This window comes from Chelonia mydas, chromosome 3 (assembly GCF_015237465.2).
Source record: "Chelonia mydas isolate rCheMyd1 chromosome 3, rCheMyd1.pri.v2, whole genome shotgun sequence".
Taxonomy (NCBI): Eukaryota; Metazoa; Chordata; order Testudines; family Cheloniidae; genus Chelonia; species Chelonia mydas.
The window spans coordinates 66,893,593-66,919,191 of record NC_057851.1 but is presented as its reverse complement, the minus strand read 5'-3'; the positions used below and the strand labels follow the sequence as shown (position 1 = coordinate 66,919,191).

The 25,599-nt window shown below is 40.8% G+C and overlaps 1 protein-coding gene across 5 annotated transcripts in view; it reads left to right on the top strand.

Moving 5' to 3' along the window:
• MDN1 (midasin AAA ATPase 1) overlaps positions 1–25,599 on the top strand; it is a 162,289-nt gene that overhangs the window by 12,135 nt on the left and 124,555 nt on the right. For all 5 annotated transcript variants that reach the window (XM_037894480.2, XM_037894479.2, XM_043542661.1 and 2 more), the window contains exons 2-12: positions 1,323–1,549; positions 3,236–3,460; positions 6,187–6,294; positions 6,393–6,585; positions 8,517–8,729; positions 10,783–10,914; positions 12,449–12,552; positions 14,867–14,981; positions 18,609–18,802; positions 23,404–23,485; positions 25,023–25,118. In XM_037894480.2, coding sequence (XP_037750408.1) covers positions 1,323–1,549; positions 3,236–3,460; positions 6,187–6,294; positions 6,393–6,585; positions 8,517–8,729; positions 10,783–10,914; positions 12,449–12,552; positions 14,867–14,981; positions 18,609–18,802; positions 23,404–23,485; positions 25,023–25,118 — 1,689 coding nt within the window. The remainder of the gene's footprint in view (positions 1–1,322; positions 1,550–3,235; positions 3,461–6,186; positions 6,295–6,392; positions 6,586–8,516; positions 8,730–10,782; positions 10,915–12,448; positions 12,553–14,866; positions 14,982–18,608; positions 18,803–23,403; positions 23,486–25,022; positions 25,119–25,599) is intronic.

The following is a 25,599-nucleotide window of genomic DNA, read 5'->3' as shown; positions in this document are numbered from 1 at the left end:
ATGAACAGACTCTTCCATGTCCCTGATGAACATAAAACAATTGGTTCAAACCACCTATAAAATAAAAATAGTAGACTCTTAGCTGGTGTCAGAGAAAAGTATGTTGTCTCTGGGTTTATTCTCCTCTGAGAGCTGAGAGGAAGTGAGGGAAACTCAGTGTTCGGTTTCACAAGAACAAAACTAATGGTAAATGAGGAGCTGGTCAAGATAATTTATGTTGTTTGGAGCGAGGGGTAAGAATGTTGTATGAATGTATTTATACTGCTTTATGTTTTGCTACACAGAACCTTGAACAAGAAGGGAGATAAGTTTCCACAAGAACTGTTTTATGACTGGGAGATAATAGCAGTAGGCTGCAAAACAAAGACTTGAGAAAAGACTAGTTGTTTTTTTACATAAAGAGAATGGGAATGAACTGGTGTTGATAGTCAGTCTGGGTCTTATTTGTTCTCTTTTGCAGAATTTGTGATGCATTTTCTTGTATAAATGGTCCCTTGGACATGACAGATGAAAATATTTTTCAAAACTGCAAATAAAAAATTCCTTCTCTCAGAAGTGTTGTGTACCTTAAACACTATCAGAAACGTGGAAAGAAAGTCATTTATAGCATGACTGATTTAAGGTTTGGTGTCTTAAAAAGAAATAATAAACAGGCATGTAACCCGAGGTTGTAATGGTGTTTCTTTATAACTGCTATAAATGCTTTTCAGACTGTGTAGTGGACTACACTCCTTACTGATTTCCAGTGACAGTGGTGTGACTGCAGAGGGTGCCCTGAAGTACAAGTATTTATGTATATATAGATTATCAGTGGCAGAGCCCAGGTTCTGGAATGGGGTTCAGGGGGAGTAAATGACATACGATTGGCTATTGATGGGCAGCCCTGCACTCACCCAGCAGTGGCAGCTTCTGTCCCATAGCGTTGGGTCTGGCTCCCCACTCTCAATGTTGCAAGTTGGCACATGGGATCTTAGAGCCATTTAGTTTTGCCCCTGGCTCTCTGTTCCATTATGATGCTCTCCAGCCTGGTGTGAAAATTTGTGTCGTTATACCTCCTTTTGCCAGTTGATTGAAAAGGCACCACACACATTTCTAAAGGCTGCTGTGGGGAATAAGGGAAGTTGGCCTCCTATCCTTCCCCACCTCCTATTACCTCTGCCATTGCTACTTATCTGATGTGCTGCCTGATTTCTGTTTAAAATTTCTGGTTGAGTCTTAAACTGACTGGTGACATAAGTAGCTGAAACGTGATTTGGAATGATAACTCATTTTTGATGTGATCGTGACTGTTAATTGTCCTTTTCCACTTTCTTCTCCTCCAGATCTGGACTTGGCAGGATCGCCAGTGTATTCTCAATGCCTTAGCACAGTTATTAGTGGATAAAGAATGTACTCTACTGATTGGTCGTCAGTTTCGACCAATCCTGCTGGATTTACTGGAAAGAAATGCAGAAGCCGTTAATGCTGGTGGCCAAATCAACCACGATCTGCATGAAAGGCTTTGTGTAGCAATGAGCAAGCTCATTGGTGACCACCCTGATGTGCTTCCGTAAGTGATGTGATGTCTGCTTGTGTGATGTTTGAACTTGTTCGCTGTATACTAGGTAGTGCTGACTGGTCAGTAGATGGATCTTCGGGCTATGGGAGAACGGGTATTTTCATATATTTTTATTGCCTTGGTAATGGACATTTCTTGAATTGAAACTCTGACTGAGAAAACCCAAGCTTTTAAATTAAAGGACATGTTTAAATGAATGTCTGGCAATGTCTAACATGATATGCATCTTTTTCAATGATTGAAATAAAATAGAAAAATGTCTGGCATGCATGGTAGAGAGTTATGTGAAAATTATTCATTGGCTAAAATTTTCAAAACTATGCATCTAAAATTAGGCTCCTAAATCCAAATTTGACCTAAATAAAAGTGATCAGTACTGGTTCAGCAAATTGGAATTAACCCTCTCTTGACAAGATCTTAACACTGGTTAGTGGAAATGGTGCTGACCACTGTTTGTCCTTGAAATCTGTATAATCAGCACTAGTCAGTTAAACTGACTGTTGACAAATGACTGCTAACATGGTTGTTTGCAGTGTAGTGGTAGTAGTAAGTGGTGGTCTCGGGTTACAGTAGAATCTCATAGTTACGAACACTTCGGGAATGTAGGTTGTTCATAATTCTGGAATGTTGGTAACTCTGAACAAAACATTATGGTTGTTTCTTTCAAAAGTTTACAACTGAACATTGACTTAATACAGCCTTGAACTATGCAGAAGAAAAATGCTGCTTTCTCTTTATTTTTTTAGTAGTTGACATTTAACACAGCACTGTACTCTATTGTCTGTCTGTCTGTCTGATTGTGTACTTGAGGTTCCAGATGAGGTGTGTGGTTGACCGTTCAGTTCATACTCTGGTGTTTGTGACTCTGAGGTTCTACTGTATTAGAGAGACAAGGTGGGTGAGGTAATATCTTTTTTATTGAACCAACTTCTGTTGGTGAGAAAAAACAAACTTTTGAGCTACAAGAACTCTTCTTCGGGTCTGGGAAGGGGAGTCAAGGCTGGTCTACACTGGAAACTTACACCAGCATAGCTACATCTGTCAGGTGTGTGAAAAATCTACCCCCCTGAGAGATGTAGCTATGCTGACCTAACCCCCTGTGCAGACAGTGATAGGTGGATGGAAGAAGTCTTCCTTTGACCTAGCTACTGTCTCTTGGGGAGGTGGATTAACTACAGCGATGGGAGAATCCCTCCTGTTTCTGTGGTAAGTGTCTACACTGAAGCGCTACAGCAGCGCATATGTGTCTCTCTAACATTTTAAGTGTGTGTATATATAGGCTTCAGAGTGTCATAGATAAATATAAGATGGAACAGATACAAGGTGGAATATGTTAACTACTTATGCTAAACAGTCTATTCCACCCTGTGTTTAGCTGTGATGCTCTGAGTACCTTTCCCAGACTTGAAGAAGAGCTCTGTTGGTGAAACAGATTTTCAGGCTACGCAGAAGTTGGTTCAGTAAAGGATATTACATCACCCACCTTGTCTCAGATAAAATGGTACTATTTCCAATTGTAAACAAGGCTTCAATTTACATTTGGTTTGCATTGTATAGTACCAACAATTACTGTTTCACGACTTTTGTGGATTAGAATTCTTTTGTAGATTGTTTTCTGTGCTTTACCTGGATATACACGTTTGCCTATTGTAATGTCTCCACTTATCTCTCTCTAAGGTTTGCTCTCAGATATTTTAAGGATGCATCACCAGTGTTCCAAAGACTCTTCCTGGAAAGTTCTGATGCAAACACAGTCCGATATGGGCGCAGACGGATGAAGTTACGGGATCTCATGGAGGCTGCATACCTGTTCCTCCAACAAGAGCAGTCTGTATTCCGGGAATTGTGGGACTGGAGTGTGTGTGTTCCGCTGCTAAGGAGTCATGATACTTTGGTCCGCTGGTAAGTTTAAATCCAAAAATCTTTTCCATTCATGGACAAATGTTCTGAATTTCTCCTAGCAGCCTTCACTTTTGAGGGGAAAGATGAGAGTAACCTTCAGCAATACCAGACAAAGAATGCGCCACTCCGGGGGAATTCTGCACCACTGCGCAATGCAGAATTTGCCCAGAAATCCATGTTTCCCCTACAGAATTGGGGCTGCTGGCTGTCACTAGGGGCTGCTGGACTCTGCAGAGCCCAGCTCGCAGCGGGGTTGAAGGCTCTGCACACTCTGACTGCCCAGCTTGGTCTCATTCTCCTGGGAATGGGAGAGGTCCTGGGAGACCCAGCTCTGGCCAATGGTGAGGAAGGGCAGAGCCGCACCGCAATACATCCCCCAGTGGGACAGTAAAGAATCTAGGGGGAGTAAAGGCACTGGAGGTGGAGGTTTGTGGGGCTGGGGGGTGCCCTGTGGCTGGGCTCTGGGGGAAAGAGGGTGTGGGTATGTGGGCTGGGGTGGGGGGAGTGCCCAGTGGCTGGGTTTTGGGGAGAGGGGGGTACGAATGTCTGGGCTGGGGGGTGCCCAGCAGCTGAGCACTGGGCGGCAAGGAATGCAGGTGTCTTGGTTCTGGGGGCCCCCACCACACCCCTCCACCCCCTCCCCCAACTGGAACTGGTTGTCGTAGGACAGGGTAGTCAATAGGTGGACCATGGGCCAAATCCGGACCACCAGATGCTTTTGAATGGACCCCAAAATCTTTTTATTTACTTATTATTTTCATTATTGTTATTATTTTTTTACTTATTTACTCTGGTGTCTGGACCTTGACTAGACCTTGACCAAGAAATTTGGACTTTGACAAAAAATAATTGACTACCCCTGTCGTAGGACTTTCTTTCACTCTCTTCTCCTGGGGGAACTTTTTTTTTTTTTTGGTGTTTTCTGTATTGTTGACAGGTATTTTGAAATAAATTACCAAAATATTTCAAACTGGCGTGGTTGTGTTGTTTTGACAACTAAAATATGCAGAATTTAAAAATATTGTGTGCAGAATTTTTTATTTTTTTGGCCCAGAATTCCCCTAGGAGTAATGTGTTAAATTGGGGTTCAGATTTCATACATGTCTACCAATGTCTCCTAAGAAAAAGGTCTTAAGTTTCAGTTAAAATAAAAACTGTTAACATTTAAAAACATTAAAGTTTTTACTGCAAAATAGAGGGAAAAACCCCCACCCACCTACCTAACTTTCTAAATTATGATAAAGCACATAAAAGACAGCTCCTCTAAGCCTGGTGCATCACCCAGAATAGAAAGTGCACTCAGTGGGTGATGCACCAGGCTTAGAGAGCTGTCGTTTGTGTGCTTGTACTCCTGCCTCAGTTCCTTTTCCTTCTGATGGCACTGCTGTTCAATAACCCAGAGCTGCCACTTTTTCCAGTGAGTGCTTGTAGATCATCTTGTTCTGGCTTGAATTTCTGACTGTGCCTGCACATGCTCCTCACACCAGAGCCCAAGGAGATCCGTGAGCTCTCTTTGGGTCCAGGAAGATACACAAAACATTTATAGCACCTTTTGCTAAGATCCAAAATGATCTGAAAGGTTGGGAGCTTGCTTACAATGGTGGTAGTTCACAGATGGGGTCTGTATGGGTTTTAATAGCTCTTCATCATGACTTCTGGTCAAACTGACTCCTGGGCAATGGAGTAAAGAAAGGTTAACTGTCTCGATTTTTAAAAATACACCAGTAGTCTAAATTCACTTGACAGTAAGGCATGAGATAAGGTTATCATTTTAGAGTTACTGGTTCATTTACCGGAGTAGGTTTATATGGCTTTTTTACAGTAATTTTGGAAGGGAGAAACTAGCCGACTTTAAATTTTGTGCTGAGCCACTCTGCTTCTGGGGGCTTTCCTCTTTCAGCCTCACTGCACATTGATTAGTCAGAAAATGAGAACTGACTAAACCTGATGAAAAATGTATTTGCCTGTCAGATTTTGTACTAAACATTTTTTAAGTTATATATTCATTATTTGAAGAGGCAGCTGTATCGAGTAGTGAAGTCAAAAGATTTGAAGTGGTTTTAGGATTCTATTGGCACTGAGCCTTGAGCTAATGTCTTGATCTGTTGATACTATGGTCAATCTAACTGCTGAATTAGAGGAAAGCCAGATCTTCTAGGAAGCCAGATTCTCCATTTAAGGTGAAGATATCCAAGAGATGCTTCTATTTAAAAAGTGCACCTAATTATTGTGTTTGCCGCAATATACCCTACTTATAGAAAGGCTTGTTACATTGTGAGGCACATTGTTTCAATATGTCAAGACTTGAGTCAGTTTTCTCTAGAGAAATATTTCAGATTATTATACTGTAAATAAAGACACTTAAAGAGCATTCACTGAAATGAGGCAATAAAATATGAAACAGGACACAGCAAATCATTTTAAAATGGTACTACACTTTTGCCTTGGGTAGCAAACTTTTATAGCTTACAATACAAAATTCATTGCCTCTATCAGTTATATGCCAAAAGGTGAGTCTTTTTTCTACTAAGAGTCAGACGACACATTCTTGATCTATAGCCCAACTGTAGCTATGGGGAGCCAATTCTTTCTCTCTACTGACCCCTCTGGGGGAAAAAGATGTACAAGATTCTTCTTCTAAAATTTTGTGTCTTTGTTTATGAATCAGAAAAATAGGTTTCTGAAGAATCTTTTGAAACCTATTTTGTTCAAAATGTTCTTTGCAGGTACACTTCAAATTGCCTTGCTTTGGTTACATGTATGAACGATGAGCACAAATTATCTTTCCTTAAGAAGATCTTCAATCCAGATGAATTAATACGTTTCAGATTAAAGTAAGATGCATTTTCACATTGAATACATTGCATGATTAAGTATATTTGGTGTAAATTACATCCAACTGCAGTAATGAATGTGGATACTAATTTGACAGGCAACTGGAAGAATCACAGATGTGGAATGTGGAGAGAGCCCTTGTTTTGGCCAATCCAGACACCTCTCTTTGGCACAGAGAGAAAGGGCTGCAGTACACACAAGGAGACATCATATCAGGTGACCTCTCTGCAAATGTAATAGCAGTATGTGGAGTTGTGCTACCAAGGCAACAACTTGTGCCTAAAGAACAGGTAGGTACAGCCTTAATTGTCTCCTAATTATTAAAATGTGAATGCTAAGAATTGACCTACGTTGGTTAATTTCTTAAGTGAGATTGAATGTATGTAGTACTGGCGGCAAATTTTATTTCACGCCGTGCCATTCACTAAGGCACTGTGAAGTGGAATGTTGGTACTTCAGAGAAGCTGTGTGTTGGAGTGAAGCAGTGTAAGGGTTAACGCGGCGATTTGTTCGGTTTCTACATATCAGCTCTTGTAAACTGGCTCTGAAAGAATGTTCAGCAGCTGCTTTTCCAACTCTGTATAGTATCTCCTTGCCAAATCCAGAGGCTTTCTCAAGAACATGGAGTCATGGCCTAGTCAGCAAGGGGGTCCGAAACAGTCATTTGTACCCTCATGGAAATGTTTTTTATGCCATATGAGTTTATACCCCCTCTTTGCCAGCAGTTGCTCCCCAAAATAAGACATTCTTTAACATTTATTTTTTAAATAAATTAAAACTTACTCTGTGGAGGCTGCCACTTTCCTACTAATAGGCAGGAAAAGAAAACAAATAGGAAAATATTTCTACACTTACATTGATAGGAAAGGCACTGGACTCTGCACATTTTGGATAGGTTTTAATATGCATATTTTAAACGTGTTCACCTAAACAGTTTTTTAAAAACTTTTATTTCTTTTTGTAAACTGTTAAGGCAAATGAAGTAAAGATTGACAAACTGAGAAACATGTCCATGTTCTGCAGAAAGGATCTGCCTCTAACCTGTTCTCCCCATTCCCACCTTCTGTACTTCCTGTAGCTTCAGCCAGTACTCTCAGACTAGACCACTCCCCAAACCACCTTTCTTGCTTTCACTCTAACCTGACCTCAACTCCTGACTCTGTTCAGCCTTAGCACAAGTTGTTTAATCTAAAAGCACTGACCTGGAGAAGTGTGTGGAGAGCATCAGTTTTTCAGCACTTCTCAAACAGTGTGGGAATCAAGGAGACAGGATTTTCAACTTCTGAATTTCCTGGACTCTGTCTAGTAATAAAATTACAAGCAAAATAAAACTCTATTGACCATTTACCAATTCTTGTAAGTAATTGAAACTTGTTTAAAATAGGAGTTCAAAATACTAGGCTCTTCATATTTTCAATGAAGGATAAGTTTGATTTTCTGTTCTAGCTCCTCTCTCCTTGCATGTCAGGAAAATGGCAATTTCTGTGGAATAAACTGAAGTTTTCACATCTGTAGAAAAGTTAAGATATGTTAAGAATGTGTTGATGATTCATTTTACACCCTGATTGTAAAATATAACTTCCCTTTAAAAAGTCTAAATGCACTAAAATAATCTGAGTAAAAGATGATGTATAATATTTAGTATATTTTTGTTAATGTTCGTACATCAGTGAGTTTAGTGGCTCCACATTGTTGTCTATGCAAATATGAATAGATTCAGCACTTTAATCTCATGAGTAAGGTTATCATTAAACAACTGCTGTTGGATTATGGTATGGATGTGTTCTGTAATAGGGAGCTGCTCTAATGACTTAATTTGCTGTATACATCAAATGATTTTTTTTAATAGGTAAATCTGATAAACATTGGTGGAACATTAAAATAATCACTCTACCATTATGGCATCTGTAGTCTGACTGTTTTTTGAGAGCAAATTAGCTCATGCATACACTTTATAAATTGTATATTTTTATTGTAGGTTTTTGGTGGATTGAATCTGTATTTTAATACTAACCATTAAGTATTGTTTGTTCAATCTGCATTCTCAATGACCCATTATATCATTTGGCATAAGTTCCTAGTAAGAGCTATATAGCTGGCATTTTCTAGTATTCAGACTCATTTTTATGAATGCTGCATTGGAGCATTCCAGTAATACTGTGCACAACTCATCTATGAATAAACACTTCAGTATGGTAACTTAAGTTCTCTACCCTAACAGGAAAGTACCATTAAGCATTTTGTGCTGGTTGAATCTACCTGCATGAATCTTCAAAACCTTGCAATGGCAGTAGCTTTCCAGAATCCTGTATTATTAGAGGGACCAATAGGATGTGGCAAAACTTCTTTAATTGAGTATTTAGCAGTCATTACAGGAAGAATGAAGCCCCCTCATATTCTGAAAGTTCAACTTGGAGATCAGACAGACAGTAAGGTAATGGAAAAATATTCCTGCTATTGTGGGAAGGGTAAACTCATTTATGCTTGACACTCAAAACCCCATCCTTATACATGGATTTACATTACTTAAGTTTTGAAACGTGAAGTATTGATCTGCAGCAAGCCCAAATTCCTAATGGGAATTGAAGAATTTGAAAATGAGAAACTTCAAGATATGGGCTTAGTAAGCTTTAAATTCTTCACAAAAACTGCATCACATCAATTCTTTTTTTTTTTTTTTAAATTTTAAAGTTACTACATTTTTTAAGACTTGTGTATATGAGAGAGCTGCTCTGATTAATTAAAGGGGTGATTTTAAAATGATTTAGTAACTGGTGTAAAAGGCTGCATGGACACTCCTTATTTCAGTTTTATACCAGGCTTTTTTCTATTTACCTTAAGATACTTGAGAGCAGGTTTAAGTTACATTGAAACAAGTTACTTTTAAACTGATGAATGTCTACACAGGGTTTGCACTGGTGTAACTATATAGATTTTAAAACTGTCTTAAATTAAACTGGTGCAGCTCTGTCATGTAGACAAGGCCCTAGTGAAAATTGCACACTTCAGATATTTCATGCATATCCTAGTGAGTTTGAGCTGATGCATTTTCTGGCTTTACACTGTGGCTGGGAGGGCACTAAGAATTTCATTTAACTTTGTTAAACACCTACAGTTTTGTGAGCAGGCTAATATACACAAACAATGTTGACTTTGGGGATTTTGTTGCCAGATGCAGCAGCCTATACCGCTTATATGGAAGAGCTAGTCCTTTTCATCAAGTCTTTGAAATATTTAGAAAGGTAGAAATAAAACTGCCTCTCAGAGCTTAGTTGTAAGATCACCATTTCAGGAAAGTGTGATGGGACTGGAAATAAATAGCAAAGTATAAAGGTTAAAAAAAAAATTAAATATATAACTGAACTATCCAAGAAATGCTTAGAAGAGGAGTGTATCTTTATGGCACCGATGAAGTGAGCTGTAGCTCACGAAAGCTTATGCTCAAATAAATTTGTTAGTCTCTAAGGTGCCACAAGTACTCCTTTTCTTTTTGTGGATACAGACTAACACGGCTGCTACTTTGAAAAGAATTTCTAGTGTGTTTCTAGAAAGAGCTTTTTATTTTAAAATGCATCTTATTTTTGCTTTATATATTTGACTATATTCCAGTTTAATTGTTTCTCCTATATAGTTTGGTATTCCTTGTTGTGGTTTTTCACACAGGGATGGGGAGGTAGAAAACATTTTTAGAAGTAGGAAAATATGGATGTGAAACTGCAGTCTGTTGGGGTATCCAGGGACAGGTGGAGTACCTGTTTTATCTTTTTTTTAAATGGGCTGCATTTCAAGTTGGTAATCTCTCTTTTAGAATAAAACTTGTGTTTAATAAAGATATGGAAGACCCTAGCTATGAGTGGATGCATTTAGCTGTTGTAAATTATTTCTAAAACTTCATTTTTTTTTCTATTTTATAAGTACCTTGAATAGTAACTTCATGTTTCATCTTGATGTAAAAGGCACAAAGAGTTGGGATGTGTTACATTAGCGGGATGTCACATCAAGCCAGGGAAAGTAATTGATTTAATAAAAATTGTGTATATACTCCTGACATTTCCAGTGTTAACTACTTTTCCTAAGAAGGCTGAGTCTAGCTGTAGATCACTTTGGATTGTAGCTAATATCTGTTAAGAGAATAATAGGAGTGTTTCAAGAATGCTGTTGCTTACATTTTTCTTTGAACACTAAAATTAGTGTCATACTGAAAAAAACTATCTGAGGGTGGTGTTGATATTTATAGAGCCATACAAATCCACGGATACCTGCTTTATATCCGCAGATATCTGCGGGCCATTTTTGTGGATCAGCTGCGGATACAAATTTTGTATCCGCACAGAGCTCTAGAGACATTGCATCCACACAGGGCTCTAGGCAGGCTATGTGTATGACTTACATACTGGGGTTAGATATATTATGTAAGTTATTTGAGTTTATCAAGACATATAATAAACCAGTTTTTATTTATTTCTGTTTTTTTTTTTTTTTTACAGACATTATTGGGTATGTATCGTTGTACAGATGTGCCAGGGGAGTTTATATGGCAGCCTGGAACCTTGACACAAGCTGTCACCAAAGGGCACTGGATTGTGCTGGAGGATATTGACTATGCTCCTCTGGATGTGGTATGCAATTTACTTTCTCCTATAGGCAACATTGTAAAATAAATGGGTGATGGCATACTGATAGTTGGTTTTAAAGGCTAATGCCCAATCAGCGGTAGTGTGTTGACACCTTGGATCTGTTGAGTTGGGGCAGGGGGTGGAAGGGGGAAGAGAGGGGAAAAAAATGATCATTAATTAGGTAATCTGAATTGACCAATTGGTACATTCATTCTTTTTCACTCACCTCTCCTTGCCCCAGCTGAGACAGTGTGAAAGATTATACCATATTATGCTCTGGAACAAGTACTGTGACATTTATCTTAATTGATTCCTAATAGTCAGTTATAGAACTAGTGTTCATTAGAGAGAGCTTTTCCTTATATCAGTGACTGGAATTCTACACTGCCTTCTACAAAGAGGTATCTCATATAAATATTATATTGGATGTTCTGCAAAAATTCAAATTCTTTCTTGCATCCAGTTATTTTTTCATAGCTCTATAAAGAATCCTTTATGGCACTAACTCTGCTGCCAGTTTTACTTTTATTGGGATGCAGACTTTCAAACCATAGGGACCCTATAACAAAGCCAATATATAGCCTCCTTATGAATTTAGGTCTTAAGCAATTTTATGGGGCTACTTGAAATATTCTAAAGTGTCTTATTTTAAAAGGTAAATTACAGTTTAACGTAGCCTGGATTTTTTATGATATCTGTATTTTTACTTTATAATTCCGTGCTTTTCTATAAACACCTTCTCTATATTTGAGTATTTTACCACTAGAGGGTTGTATACTTCCTCACTTTTGTAGGCTGAGCTTATTATATGCACCAGACTCCTTGCATCCTGCCAACCTCTCTGCCGCCCCCAAACCCCACCCCAGCAAGCTTCTTGTATGGCAATTTCCTTGTAACCCCAGCCCTTCCTCCAACCTGTTATTTCTTTTCTTTCTGTTTGGGATGTAAGTCATTCAGGGGAATCAACATTTTGTACTCTCCTGGGGTGATGGGCAGAGTTGGGATGTGGGGATATTTTTGTGATAGAAGGTACGGATGGCTGCCATAAACAAGGTCTTTGATTTAGAGAGACACTTTCTTTGGCCAATTGAAAAGAGGAGGTTTCAAACATGCAAGGGTGAAACTACCTTTTAGTCTATTGGGCTATCAAAAGGCAAGATTTCTGACTTGTGTAATGCAGTGTAAAAATTGGGATACCACAGTGGTCAGGGTGAAGAAGGATGAAAAGGAAAATGCTGATGGTCATTTTTCTATTAAAATGTGAATGCCAGCAGAAAGAGTGTAGTAATGTACTCTCACTATGGAACTTGCGGCTGAGTGATGTTAACTGGGACTGTTCAATCCTTGTCAGTGTCACTTAGAAACACGTACCTATGAGAGGAACTGCTGTTTCTGGCTGACTGGCATATTAAGGTAGCTCAGTATAAGTGGGCTGGTGACTCATGAAAGAAATACAGTCTGCGTGGTTGAGCTTCTCCCAAAAGAAGTAGGAGTATTGCTTTTTGTTTCCAAGGTAGGAGTTCTTTCTCTTTTTCAGATCTCTGTGCTGATTCCTCTTCTGGAAAATGAAGAATTACTGATTCCTGGTCGTGGAGACTGTTTAAAAGTGGCTCCTGGATTCCAGTTCTTTGCAACTAGAAGGTAGGCATGTAAGGTAAAATGAACATGAACGTTAATTGGCTGCTTTTAAGCTGAAGGCAACAAGAGTAAGGAATTCAGACCAACATAAAGTTCAGACGGCTAGAATGCGATACATAGACTTTATTAGTCATAAAACATGTAAAAGAAATGCATTAAATATCGAACAGCCTTGCAGTAGGACTGGATCTATACTGTAGCATTTTATGCAACCATTACTTCGGCAAGATTGAAGGCTTTGTAGGTTAAAAATAAGAAAGTCAACAAATATTCAGATTGGATGTTCCTTCATTTTCCTTTATGGAGAGCTTTTGGCTCAGAATGATATGTTCTGATTTTCATGTTGTTAAAACTAATATGTAAAATATTTGATTCTCACATTTTTGTAGTGCTTATGAAAGTTGGAAGAATACCGAAGTATATATAGTGCATCATTTAAAATAATATTGTTGAGCAACATTTTTGCTACACTTTTCAAAACGTAAACAACTTTTTCCTACTGCTTATGTTTTTGCTCCTTCGAGAAAACATTTTCTTCCTGTTGATCATTGTTCAAGCTACGATTTAGTCACGGGTATTTTTAGTAAAAGTCATAGGTCACAAGCAATAAAGAAAAATTCATGGCCCCTGACCTGTCCATGGCTTTTACTAAAAATACCCCTGACTAAATCCTGGGGGCTCTGGCCGCTCTGTGACTGCTGCTTGGGCAGTCCCCAGGGCCAGTCACACTGGCTGTTGCTCGTGTGGTCCCTGGGGCCGCCCCAGCAGCAGCTGATGTGGCTGGCCCCGGAGCTACTCCAGAAGCGGCTGATGTGGCTGTCCCTGGGGCCACCAGAGCAGCTGGCCTCTGAGTCAGCTGCTTGGGTGGCCCTGAGGTCAGCCACACTGGCCTCTGCAGAAGTCACGGAGCCTTAATCATTGTTTGTTATTTGCGAGCTTAACCCAATGTGCATATGTCTTGATATAGTAGAATTGTAAGCTCTGTTGATGCTACTCTGGTGCTTCACACCTCTTTCGCGGAGCTGTGTCAAAGTATTATTGGGACAGTTTCTAAATAGTCATGAGTGGGTTTCGTTTTATTTAAATTGAAGGAGTGAATTTAAAAAAACAAGGATAGAATTTCAAGATTTGTAAGTAAAAGGCTGATAATCAGTTGCATGCACAGGACTGCTGCCATGGCGGGCATGTCATGGGCGTTGAGGGTGTGGGAGGTGTCTTAATGTGCAGCAGTAGGTTTTGCTGGTGCGACCTCCTGCTGCTATGGGAAGCCAGTAAATGGTGAGTTCAGAGAAAACTCTGTCAGGGAATTGAGTCAGGTGAGAAGATCCATGAGCAGCTCCTTGGTCATCCTTACACTGCTGCAAAGGAAAGGGGGAAAACAGGGCAAAAATGAGGGATGTCTGGCAAGGAAGAAGGAGCAAAACAGGAGGCAGTAAAGATGGGGAGCAGTGAAAACTGGAGTAACAAGGGCGGAGAGAGTGACAAGAAAAGTGAGACCAAGACGGGGCGAGAAACAACTGGTGACAGTAATACAGTGGCAAACAAGCAGGGATCAGAGGACAAGGGCAGTGCCCTTTCTTGTATATGTGAAATGTGATCTCTGCAACAGGAAATACCCTTCCTCCTCTGCTGAAACTCTCACTGATGCTATGTCTGAAGGAGCTCTTATGGATATTGGATATCTATGGATATTGAGGTCTGGAGCCATGGGGAAGAGCAATGTCCTCCCAGGCACTGTCTTGTCCAGACCTGACAGACTTTGCAGCTCACAATTATAATTTCCCCTGGTCCACCTCTGCAGCTGCCTTGAGCCTAGTCAGTGAAAGCACAGATCCTGCAGGAGCAATGGGAGTCAGCACAGAACTCGGAGATAGGACAGATGCAGCAGCTATGTGTGTGGAGTTGAGAACTGGAGAGGATCTGGGAAGTGAGGAGACATAACTCCCCTCCTCATTCCAAGCCCCTCCCCTAGATAGGGCAGCAAACTTGGTAAGGGAAATCTCCAGGGTAGTTTGCTGCTGCTCTGACTCTCTCCCTTCTGCATGTTTCTCTGTGGGAATAGGCAGTTTGGGCCAAAAGGAGAAATATACACCAGTAAGGGGTGGGTAATATGGAAAAGAGACAGGATGACATGCAGCTTCTGCTATGGACCCTAGAAGCTTTGTGCATTCAGATTAGACCAAGACAAATGTGCTAAACTTACTAGTTCTTTGAGGCATTGGAATAGTCCTACGGTAGAATATGGAATTTTAAATTCTTCAGTTAAACTATATGTAATATGCTATATGACTCCATTGGGTGTGTTTGTTTAATTTAGAGTCTTCAGCTGTGGTGGTGGTTGGTACCGACAACAAAACAGCCATGCTACTCTTCTGGACAAGTATTGGACCAAAATTCGGATGGATAACATGAATAAAGCAGAACTCAAAGAGGTAGGTGGAGTAATGTCATTATAGAGCACCGGACGTTGTTCCAGAGTTAAGGTTTACAACAGAGATTCCATAATAAGCCTGATTCTTGTTTTTGTTGTTCAAAATCCACAAAATAGTCATATTGGCTTCAAAATGGATAGGTTAGATCTGGGGCAAAGGAATACTTATTCTACAAAGCTTGGAAGTGAATCAGAGAGAGATTTTGGGCAACCTCAAAATAGAACAGTTCAGTACAATTCTTAACATCTCTAGGGAATGTCTACTTTGGTTGAGCTTAGTATAGTACATCAAATGACTGCTGGAGAAGAAAGCTTCCATTTAAAAGGTAATTCTCTAGCCCTTTTCTTTGCAGGTATAGACCTCAAAGTGCAATCTGAGTGTGAAGAAGGCTTGTCAATGGGAGGAAGACTTTTTTGGTTCTTTTTGTGCCCCTCCCCCATCCCCCCGGGGCCCAATCAAAAGACTTGAGGGCAATTTTAACCCTTCTAATTCTCATGGAGGTGTGGAAGGGATCCACAAGCCTCTTAGGGTACGTTTACGCTGCAGTTAAACATCCATGGCTGGCCCGTGTCAGCTGATTCAGGCTTGCAGGGCTGTAAAATTGTGGTGCAGGCATTTGGGTTTGGGCTGGAGCCCAGGTTCTGGGACCCTCCCTATCGCGTTTCACAACATGACCTGGGGTTATCCCCTAATTTATCTCTAACTTGCCTCTGAATTGTCTCACTTCACTTGACCCGTCTTCTACCAGGCCTCGCTTGACTTTTGTCAAGCCTGGTTTTAGGAAACAGATTTTTGGGCCTAGAGTAGATTCCGTTTGTTAGCAACCTCTTGGTTGCCAGCAAAAAGTTGCTATTGTCCAACAATTGCTAATAAGCAGAAAGTAGCTTTCTGAGGCAGCAGCCAGGGAAGGAAATGCTGGGATGTGCCTTCCCTGGGTGCAGCCCACAAACCTGCTTGTGGGCAGACAGCAACAAGGAAGGGGGCAGCAGCCCGAATACCAGGGTTTTCCAGGGAATAGGTGTACTGGGGGCCCATGGAGCTGCATAGTACCTCTCTCTGCACCCTTTGGCTCAGCATGTCCCAGCACTTTCTTCCCTATATGGAGTGCCCTGACAGGGTGCAGTCGGGAGAGTGCAGGTACTGGGAGAGGTACCATGCAGCTCTGGAATCTGGGCTGCAGCTGCTTCCTCCCACTCTGCCTACAGCCTCCTCTCCCAGCCCACAGCCTGTTATCTCCTGTGTGGTCCCTGTGTGCAGGTTTGCAAGCTGCCATCCCAGAAGGAAGCTCTGGGACCAGCTGAGCACCAGCCACAGGCACATTTGCACCACTGCAGCCAGGGAAGGCAGGTCTCAGCACTTGCTTCCCTACCTGCAGCTCTGCAAACCTGCATGCAGAGTGTGCTCGGCCCATCCCAGTGCTTCCTTGTGGGGCTGCATCCCTACAAACTTGCCTGAAGGTGGATCCTTTTTTCTCAAAAATACAGCTAATAAGCAGCATGCTGTTGCCAATATCCAAACCGCATTTACATTAAAATCAATCGGACGGGATTGGTTCCTGGCAAAACATTGTTATTAACTGGAAGTTGTTAATATCCAAGTTGCTATTAAGCAGAATCTACTGTACTTACATTTCAACACAGTTCCGTATAACATAAGCAAGCACCATAGACTCATAGAACTGAAAGGGACCTCGAGAGGTCATCCCCTGCACTCTAGACTCTGCAAGTCTAGTCCCCTGCACTCAAGGCAGGACTAAGTATTATTTAGACCACCCCGACAGATATTTGTCCAACCTGCTCTTAAAAATCCCCAATGATGGAGATTCCACAGCCTCCTTAGGCAATTTATTCCAGTGCTTAACCACTTTGACAGTTCAGAAGTTTTTCCTAATGTCCAACCTAAACCTCCCTTGCTGCAATTTTAGCCCATTGCTTCTTGTCCTATCCTCAGAGATTAAGAAGAACAATTTTTCTCCCTCCTCCTTGTAACAATCTTTTATGCACTTGAAAACTGTTATGTCCCCTCTCAATCTTCTCTTCTCCAGACTGAACAAACCCAATTTTTTCAATCTTCCCTCATAGGTCATGTTTTCTAGACCTTTTAATAGTTTTTGTTGCTTTTCTCTGGACTTTCTCCAATTTGTCTACATCTTTCCTGAAATGTGGTGCCCAGAACTGGACACAATGCTCCAGTTGAGGCCTAATCACCATGGAGTAGAGCGGAAGAATTATTTCTCGTGTCTTGCTTAGCATATTCCTGCTAATACATCCCAGAAATATGTTTGCTTTTTTTTTGCAACAGCGTTACACTGTTGACTCATATTTAGCTTGTGATCCACTATGAGCCCCAGATCCCTTTCCGCAGTACTCCTTCCTAGATAGTCATTTCCCATTTTGTATGTGTGCAACTGATTGTTCCTTCCTAAGTGAAGTACTTTGCATTTGTCCTTATTGAATTTCATCCTATTTACTTAAGATCATTTCTCCAGTTTTTCCAGATCATTTTGAGTTTTAATTCTATCCTCCAAAGCAGTTGCAACCCCTCCCAGCTTGGTATCATCCGCAGATTTTATAAGTATACTCTCTATGCCATTATCTAAATCATTCATGAAGATATTGAACAGAACCAGACCCAGAACAGATCCCTGCGGGACCCCACTTGTTATGCCCTTCCAGCATGACTGTGAACCACTGATTGATTACTCTCTGGGAACAATTTTCCAACCAGTTATGCACCCATCTTATAGTAGCTCCATCTAGGTTGTATTTCCCTAGTTTGTTTATGAGAAGGTCATTCGAGACAGCATCGAAAGTCTTACTAAAGTCAAGATATACCACATCTACCCCTTCCCCCCCAATCCACAAGGCTTGTTACCCTGTCAAAGAAAGCTATCAGGTTGGTTTGACACAATGTGTTCTTGACAAATCCATGCTGAATGTTATTTATCACCTTATTATCTTCTAGGTGTTTGCAGATTGATTGCTTAATTATTTGCTCCATTATCTTTCCGTTACAGAAGTTAAGCTGACTGGTCTGTAATTCCCCAGGTTGTCCTTATTTCCCATTTTATAGATGGGCACTATATTTGCCCTTTTCCAGTCTTCTGGAATGTCTCCTGTATTCCATGACTTCTCAAAGATAACTGCTAATGGCTCAGATATCTCCTCAGTCAGCTCCTTGAGTATTCTAGGATGCATTTCATCAGGCCCACGTGATTTGAAGACATCTAACTTGTCTAAGTAATTTTTGACTTGTTCTTTCCGTATTTTAGACTCTGATCCTACCTCATTTTCACTGGCATTCACTGTGTTAGACATCCAATCGCCACCAACCTTGGTGAAAACCGAAACAAAGGAGTCATTAAGCACCTCTGCCATTTCCACATGTTCTGTTGTTTTCTTTCCCCCCTCGTTGAGTAATGGGCCTACTCTGTCCTTGGTCTTCCTCTTGCTTCATCATTTTTATAGGCTACAAAAGTACTTAGCTTCTTTTTAAGATTGGATCCCCCCTTACTAGTCTTTGTAACTTGGCCTCTTGGGGAGTGATTATCTGAGTATATCCTAATAAAACTTGCATGACCAGTAGTTGGCTTCTGAGTTTATACAGATTGCAATTTCTGTTTCTCAGATTCTTCAGGGCAGATACCCCAACCTTGCTGCTGTGACTGATCATCTACTAGACATTTATATTCAGCTGACTGGAGACAAGCATCAAATAACAGAAATCAGTTTTCCTGCCTATGAGCAGGGAGTGGAAGATACATCAGAACTGAGAAAAGAAAACAAAAGGCCAAATCTGGAGGGAAGAGAACTATCTCTGAGGTAGGTTTGTCCCTTACACATTTATTCAGAGAATATTTAGCCAGCGAGTGAAAGTTTACAGTAAACCTTGGCTTGGTTTGTGGTTTTTTCCTTGGGGAAAAACAATTAACATTATGAAACATAAGTTAAAAAATTAATAGCCTTGGAAAATTCTGTCATTCTTTTGTTTGTTTTAAAGTCATTTTTAATGCTTCGTAGCCCTCTGGAACTCTGAATCCGAAGGATGTAGAACTTCACTTTGTTGTGTAGTGTGGAATATAACTACTATGCAAGACTGACTGCATAATTTTGATTAAATGTAAAATGTCCTGAATGATTTGAACCTCTTGGGATCAAGGGGTCAGAAATCAGAATTTAATATAAAGCCACAGGGATATTTCTCAATGCCTTTTTTAGCAAAATGTATAAGGTCTAGTACAGGGGTGGGCAAACTTTTTGGCCCGAGGGCCACATTGGGGTTGCAAAACTCTATGGAAGGCTGGGTAGAGAAGGCTGTGCCTCTCCAAACAGCCTGGCCCCGCCCCATATCCGCCCTCTCCCACTTCCCACCCCCTGACTGCTCCCCTCAGAACCACTGACCCATTCAACCCCCCTGCTCCTTGTCCCCTGACTGCCCCCTCCTGGGACCCCCCGCTCCTAACCGCCCCCCTGGGACCCCACCCCCTATCCAACCCCCCCTGCTCCCTGTCCCCTGACTGCCCCGACCCCTATCCACACCTCTGCCCCCTGACAGGCCCCCCGGGACTTCCACGCCTTTCCAGCCCGCCCCAGAACCTCTGCCCCATCCAACCATCCCCTGACAATACCCCTGGGACTCCCACACCTATCCAACTGCCCCCCGTCCCTGCCTGCCCCCTGGCACCTCTGGTCCCCTTACCATGGCGCTCAGAGCATTATATCTGGCAGCCATGCCGCCCAGCCGGAGCCAGACATGCTGCTGCACTGCCCTGCAGGAGCGTGCAGCCCACCGCCCAGAGTGCTGCCGGCGTGGCGCTGTAGCTGCAGGGGACGGGGAACAGCAGGGGAGGGGCTGGGGGCTAGCCTCCCTGGTGGGGAGCTCAAGGACCGGGCAGGATGGGCCCACGGGCCGGATGTGGCCTGCGGGCCGTTGTTGCCCACCTCTGGTCTAGTAGTAAGATTTGCTAATTACTACTGAAACTTCTTGTTGAAAGGGGACACAAATGAGATTAAGGGGTAACTAATGAATATTTTTTCAGCTGTATTCTTTATTTGCACATGAGATTAGTGCATCTTGGTGTTAAGCAATTGTTTATGGCATTCTAATCTATAGTTTGCTCAAAGAAGCCAATCCTGTAACATACAATTATTTTATGGCTTTTTGTGTCATAAGAACAGCCTTAGTGAGTCAGACCAATGGTTCATCTAGCTCAGTATCCTGTCTTCTGACAGTGGCCAATGCCAGGTGCTTCAGAGGGAATGAATAGAACAGGCAGTCATCAAGTAATCCCTCCCCTGTTGTCCACTTCCAGCTCTGGCAAACAGAGGGTAGGGACACTCAGAGCATGAGGTTGCATCCCTGACCATCCTGGCTAATAGCCATTGATGGACCTATCCATGAACTTATCTAGTTCTTTTTTGAACTCTGTTATAGTTTTAGCCTTCACAGCATCCCCTGGCAATGAGTTGACTGTGCGTTGTGTGAAGAAGTACTTCCCTTTGTTTGTTTTAAATCTGCTGCCTATTAATTTCATTTGGTGACCCCCTGGTTCTTCTGTTATGTGAAGGGGTAAATAACACTTCCTTATTCACTTTCTCCACACCAGTCATGATTTTATAGACCACTATCATATCCCCTCTTAGTTGTCTCTTTTCCAAATTTGAAAATTCCAGTCTTTTTAATCTCTCCTGACATGGAAGCTGTTCCATACCCCTAATCATTTTTTTTGCCCTTTTCTATGCCTTTTCCATTTCTGATATATCTTTTTTAAGATAGAGGAACCACATCTGCGCACAGTATTTAAGGTGTGGCCTACCATGGATTTATATAGAGACATTATGATATTTTCTTTCTTATTATCTATCCCTTTCCTAATGGTCCCTAACATTCTGGTCACTTTTTTGACTGCCACTGTGCGTTGAGCAAATGTTTTTGGAGAACTATCCAAAATGACTCCAAGATCTCTTTCTTGGGTGGTAACAGCTAATTTAGACCCCATGATTTTGTATGCATAGTTGAAATTTCCAAAATGCATTACTTTGCATATATCAACATTGAATTTTATCTGCCATTTTATTGTTCAGTCACCCAGTTTTGTGAGATCCCTTTGTGAGATCTTTGCAGTCTGCTTTGGACTTAACTATCTTGAGTAATTTTGTATCATCTTCAAATTTTGCCACCTCACTGTTTACCCCCTTTTCCAGATCATTTATAAATATTTTGATCAGCACTGGTTCTAGTACAGACCCCTGGGGACACCACTATTTACCTCTCTCCATTGCAAAAACTAACCATTTATTTCTACCCTTTGTTTCTTTTCTTTTAAACGGTTACTGATCCATGAGCGAGCCTTCCCTCTTATTCCATGACTGCTTAGTTTGCTTAAGAGCCTTTGGTGAGGGACTTTGTCAAAGGCTTTCTGAAAGTCTTAAATACATTAAAGCCACTCAACCCTCTTTGTCCGCATGTTTGTTGACTCCCTCGAAGAATTCTGATAGATTGTTGAGGCATAATTTCCCTTTACAAAAGCCATGTTGACTCTTCCCCAACAAATTGTATTCATCTGTGTTTCTGATAATTCTGTTCTTTAATATAGTTTCAACTAATTTGCCTCTTACTGAGTTAGGCTTACTGGCCTTTAATAGCCAGAATCGCCTTAAAAAATTGCCGTCACATTAGCTGTCCTCCAGTCATCTGCTACAGAAGCTGATTTAAATGATAGATTACATACCACAGTTAGTAGTTCTGCAGTTTCATATATGAGTTCCTTCAGAACTCTCGTGTGAATACCATCTGGTCCTGGTGACTTATTACTGTTTATCAGTTTGCTCCAAAACCTCCTCTAATGACACCTCAATCTGGGACAGTTCATCAGATTTGTCATCTTAAAAAGAATGGCTCAGGTTTGGGAATCTCCCTCACGTCCTCTGTAGTGAAGACTGATGCAAAGAATTAATTCAGTTTTTCTCCAATGGCCTTATCTTCCTGGAGCACTCCTTTAGCACTCAATCATCCAGTGGCCCCACTTATTGTTTAGAAGGCTTCCTGCTTCTGATGTACACTTTTTTTTTTTTATGTTAGTATTTGAGTCTTTGGCTAGTTGTTCTTCAAATTCTTTTCTGGCCTGTCTAATGATGACAAAATGCAGAGTGGATTGTTGGATTTTCCTCTTTCTTCTCACATCAAGCACCAAAGATAGTTGTACTGAGTTATATAATCAGTATTATTTCATGAAACAATATGCAAATACTAGATATATGGTAGTGCAGAGTAGCCTTGGAGTGTGATAGAAATGGCCTTTATTAAAAACATAGCCATTTGCGCGCTTAATATTAGTCATGAACTTTGTCATCAGAAACATGTTTGCTTTATTCTGAAGTTCAGAAGGAATGAGGTTTTGGCAAGCAACTTGAGCTTTGAAAAGATTTTCCTTATAAATTACTCAATTACAAAAGCAAGCTTTTTGTAATAACTTTGTTTATCTAGAATTGTTAATGTGGTATGTATGTCTGGCTGTTTCTGATAGTTTGCTAGTACTTTGCCAAAATAGACATTGTGGCTCTTTAAGTACAGTAGAACCGCACAGCTACAAAAACCGAAGTTATGAACTGACCAGTAAACCACAGGCCTCATTTGGAACTGACAATATGCAATCAGGCAGCAGCAGAGACCAAAAAAAAGAAAGAAAAAAAAAAAAAAAAGGCAAATACAGTACGGTACTGTGTTAAAGGTAAACTGCTAAAAAAAAGGGAAAGCATCGTTTTTCTTCTGCATAGTAAAGTTTCAAAGCTGTATTAAGTCAATGTTCAGAAAGAACAACCGTAACGTTTTGTTCAGAGTTACGAACATTTCAGAGGCCTTGTCTACACTACGGGGATAAGTCGACCTAAATTATGCTACTCCAGCTATGTAGATTAGGTCGATTTACTGTGGTGTCTACACCACACTGCATCAATGGGAGATGCTCTCCCGTCAATTTAACTTACTCTTCTCATTCCAGTGGAGTACGGGAGTTGACCAGAGAGCTCTCTGCAGTTGATTTAGCGGGTCTTCACTAGACGCGGTAGATCAGTGGTGGGCCGCCTGTGGCCCATGGGCCACAGGTTGCCCACCACTGCACTAAATCAACCCCCACTGCATCGATCACAGCAGCGTTGATGTAGACATGGCCAGAGTTACGAACAACCTCCATTCCCGAGGTGTTCGTAACTCTGAGGTTCTACTGTAGTCATTTGCACTTTGGAGTACACATCCCACTTCTGTGATACCTTCATGTATACATTTAAAAAGTAAAATGAAATCTGAATGAAAATATAATCTAGTTACCAGCAGGGAGAGTAATTGGACTGAATTGAGGAACAAAGAGCTGTGTATTACTGTTCAGCTGTACCCAACATATGGCTTCCTCTCTCTCTTGTCTTAGAGATTTATTGAATTGGTGCAGCAGGATTGCCTACAACTTTGACAGCTCTTCCTCAACTACTGCAGTGAATATTTTTCAGGAGGTACAGTAATACTCAATCCATTTTACAGTTGTTCACTAAGGATGTTGGTGTTGGCCCTTAAGGCATAAAGCAAGACTCATTTTAAAAAAATAGTGCTGCCTTGAACAGATTCTAGTTGGAGTGATGGATGCAGTTACAGAGCCCATAGGCATCCCTATGGTCTTAGACATCTTGGACCTGGAAAAGGTCTTTGTGTAGTAACATACTGAATGTCTCTCTGACCAACTTACTGGAATATAAAATATATGATGGTGTGGTGTGACGTAAGTTTTAGTGGTGTGAGTTTGGGATGGCACATTGCTGGTGAGTGGCAAAGTTATGTGTTATGCATATCATCCCAAATGCGTGCCATTAGTGCATCTTATGTGCTACAAAAACACAACTTTAGGAATATTTTAATGTCTTTTCTTTAAAAATGGTAATATTATATCCCCCTCCTATGACCCAGAGGCCTTTAGCTACTCTAAATCCAACTTATGCAGGACTCAAAGGAAGGGAGAAATTAAAACGAATACATGTAAAACACCTCTCAAAGCAGCCTGTTTTTTAAACAAAAAAATGTTGTTTTAAAGTCTGATAGCCTGGGACACCTCCAGGGCTATATGCAAACACTGAGCTCATCAGGAAGAGGCAGACCTTCCCCCTCCCATGATGACAAGATTCTGTTTTTGGCATTGCTGAGACTTTAAAGCTGTGATGCTTATATTTAGAATTGCTTACTGGGCAGCTCAGGACAGGTTTTTTACCCTTGGCCTGGGGTGTTGATGGGTTACATGTTTTGGTATAGTAAAGATGCATTTCCTGGCTCATTTAAAAAAATAAAGATTGGTTGCTCTTCGAAGTTGCCAAGAGATTTGCAATGTTAGAATAAGTCCTTGGGAGATGAATTTGTGGGCAAGTGATACAGTGGTAGCCAGTTGTAACTTTATTTCACAGGTCTGTTAAATTTTAAATTTAAATTTAAAAATTAAATTTATCACATGCTTCTGTGTGTATCCATAGAAGCAGGTATGTGGAGGTGATGCCATGTGTAACACACCTTTGAACCTCACCTGTGCTTTTCCATTACAAGACTTACTCTAACATTTCAAATTTCTCAGCCATTTCAAATGTCATTTGTTTTTTTTGGCAAGTGATTAAAAATGATTTCCTTTCTCCAAATGTGGAATTTTCCCTATGTATTAACCTGGCGTGTTATGTAGAACTGGTATTGTCCAGTCATGCCTCAGAGGTAGCTTTATGGTGTGGTATCTTGTGACCCATGAGGAGATGCTTATCACCCAAGAAGATTCTAAAGCTGTGACACTCCCAGGTATAGAAATGTTATTTTAAGTAATTACAGGGTTTTTAGGGTTCTTTTTGAACTTTGTGTAGTTGGACTCATGGGGTCAGATCCAAAGTCCACTGAAATCAATAAAAAGATTCCTACTGACTTCAGTGAGCTCTTGATAAGGCCCAGGGTACGTGAAGTGTAGTGATTACTGTCAAGTTACAACATATTAATTGAAAATGTGGTGGTGTTTTTTTCCCTTGACAGGCATTAGACTGTTTCACAGCTATGCTGTCCAAGCAAGGGAGCAGGCAGAAAATGGCAGAAATTATTGGAAGCAAACTAAACATTTCCAAGAAAAAGGTATATTGAGAAATGATTAGCGTGGCCCTTATTTAAAATATTCTAAATTATTCAATAAATGAATGGTAAAAGATGACTTTTTGCCTGGATGAAACCATTTGATTTCACAGTTACAGGGATCAGTAAAACTGGTTATTCATGTGCAACAAAATGCTGACACTGATGCTGTTTTAGCTTTTTAGGATAGATACAGTTTGAAAAAGCGTATGTATAAGAATGCTTCTCAGTCTAGGTATTAAAGTAATATTAGTCTTAGAGACCCTCCTTAAAAGGACAGATAGTGTATCTGAATTTTTTGGAAATGATTAATTTAAGAATATCCAGGCCTTACACTTCTTAGACTAAATTTTTAAAAATTCTTTTTTTCCCTGCTGTTCAGCTGATGTTTAGAATGGTCTTTGAACAGGGCCCAAGAGCAGCAGCACATACTTGGGCTCCCGCTTCACCTTCCTGTCTGTGCTCACGACTGCATTTTGACTCT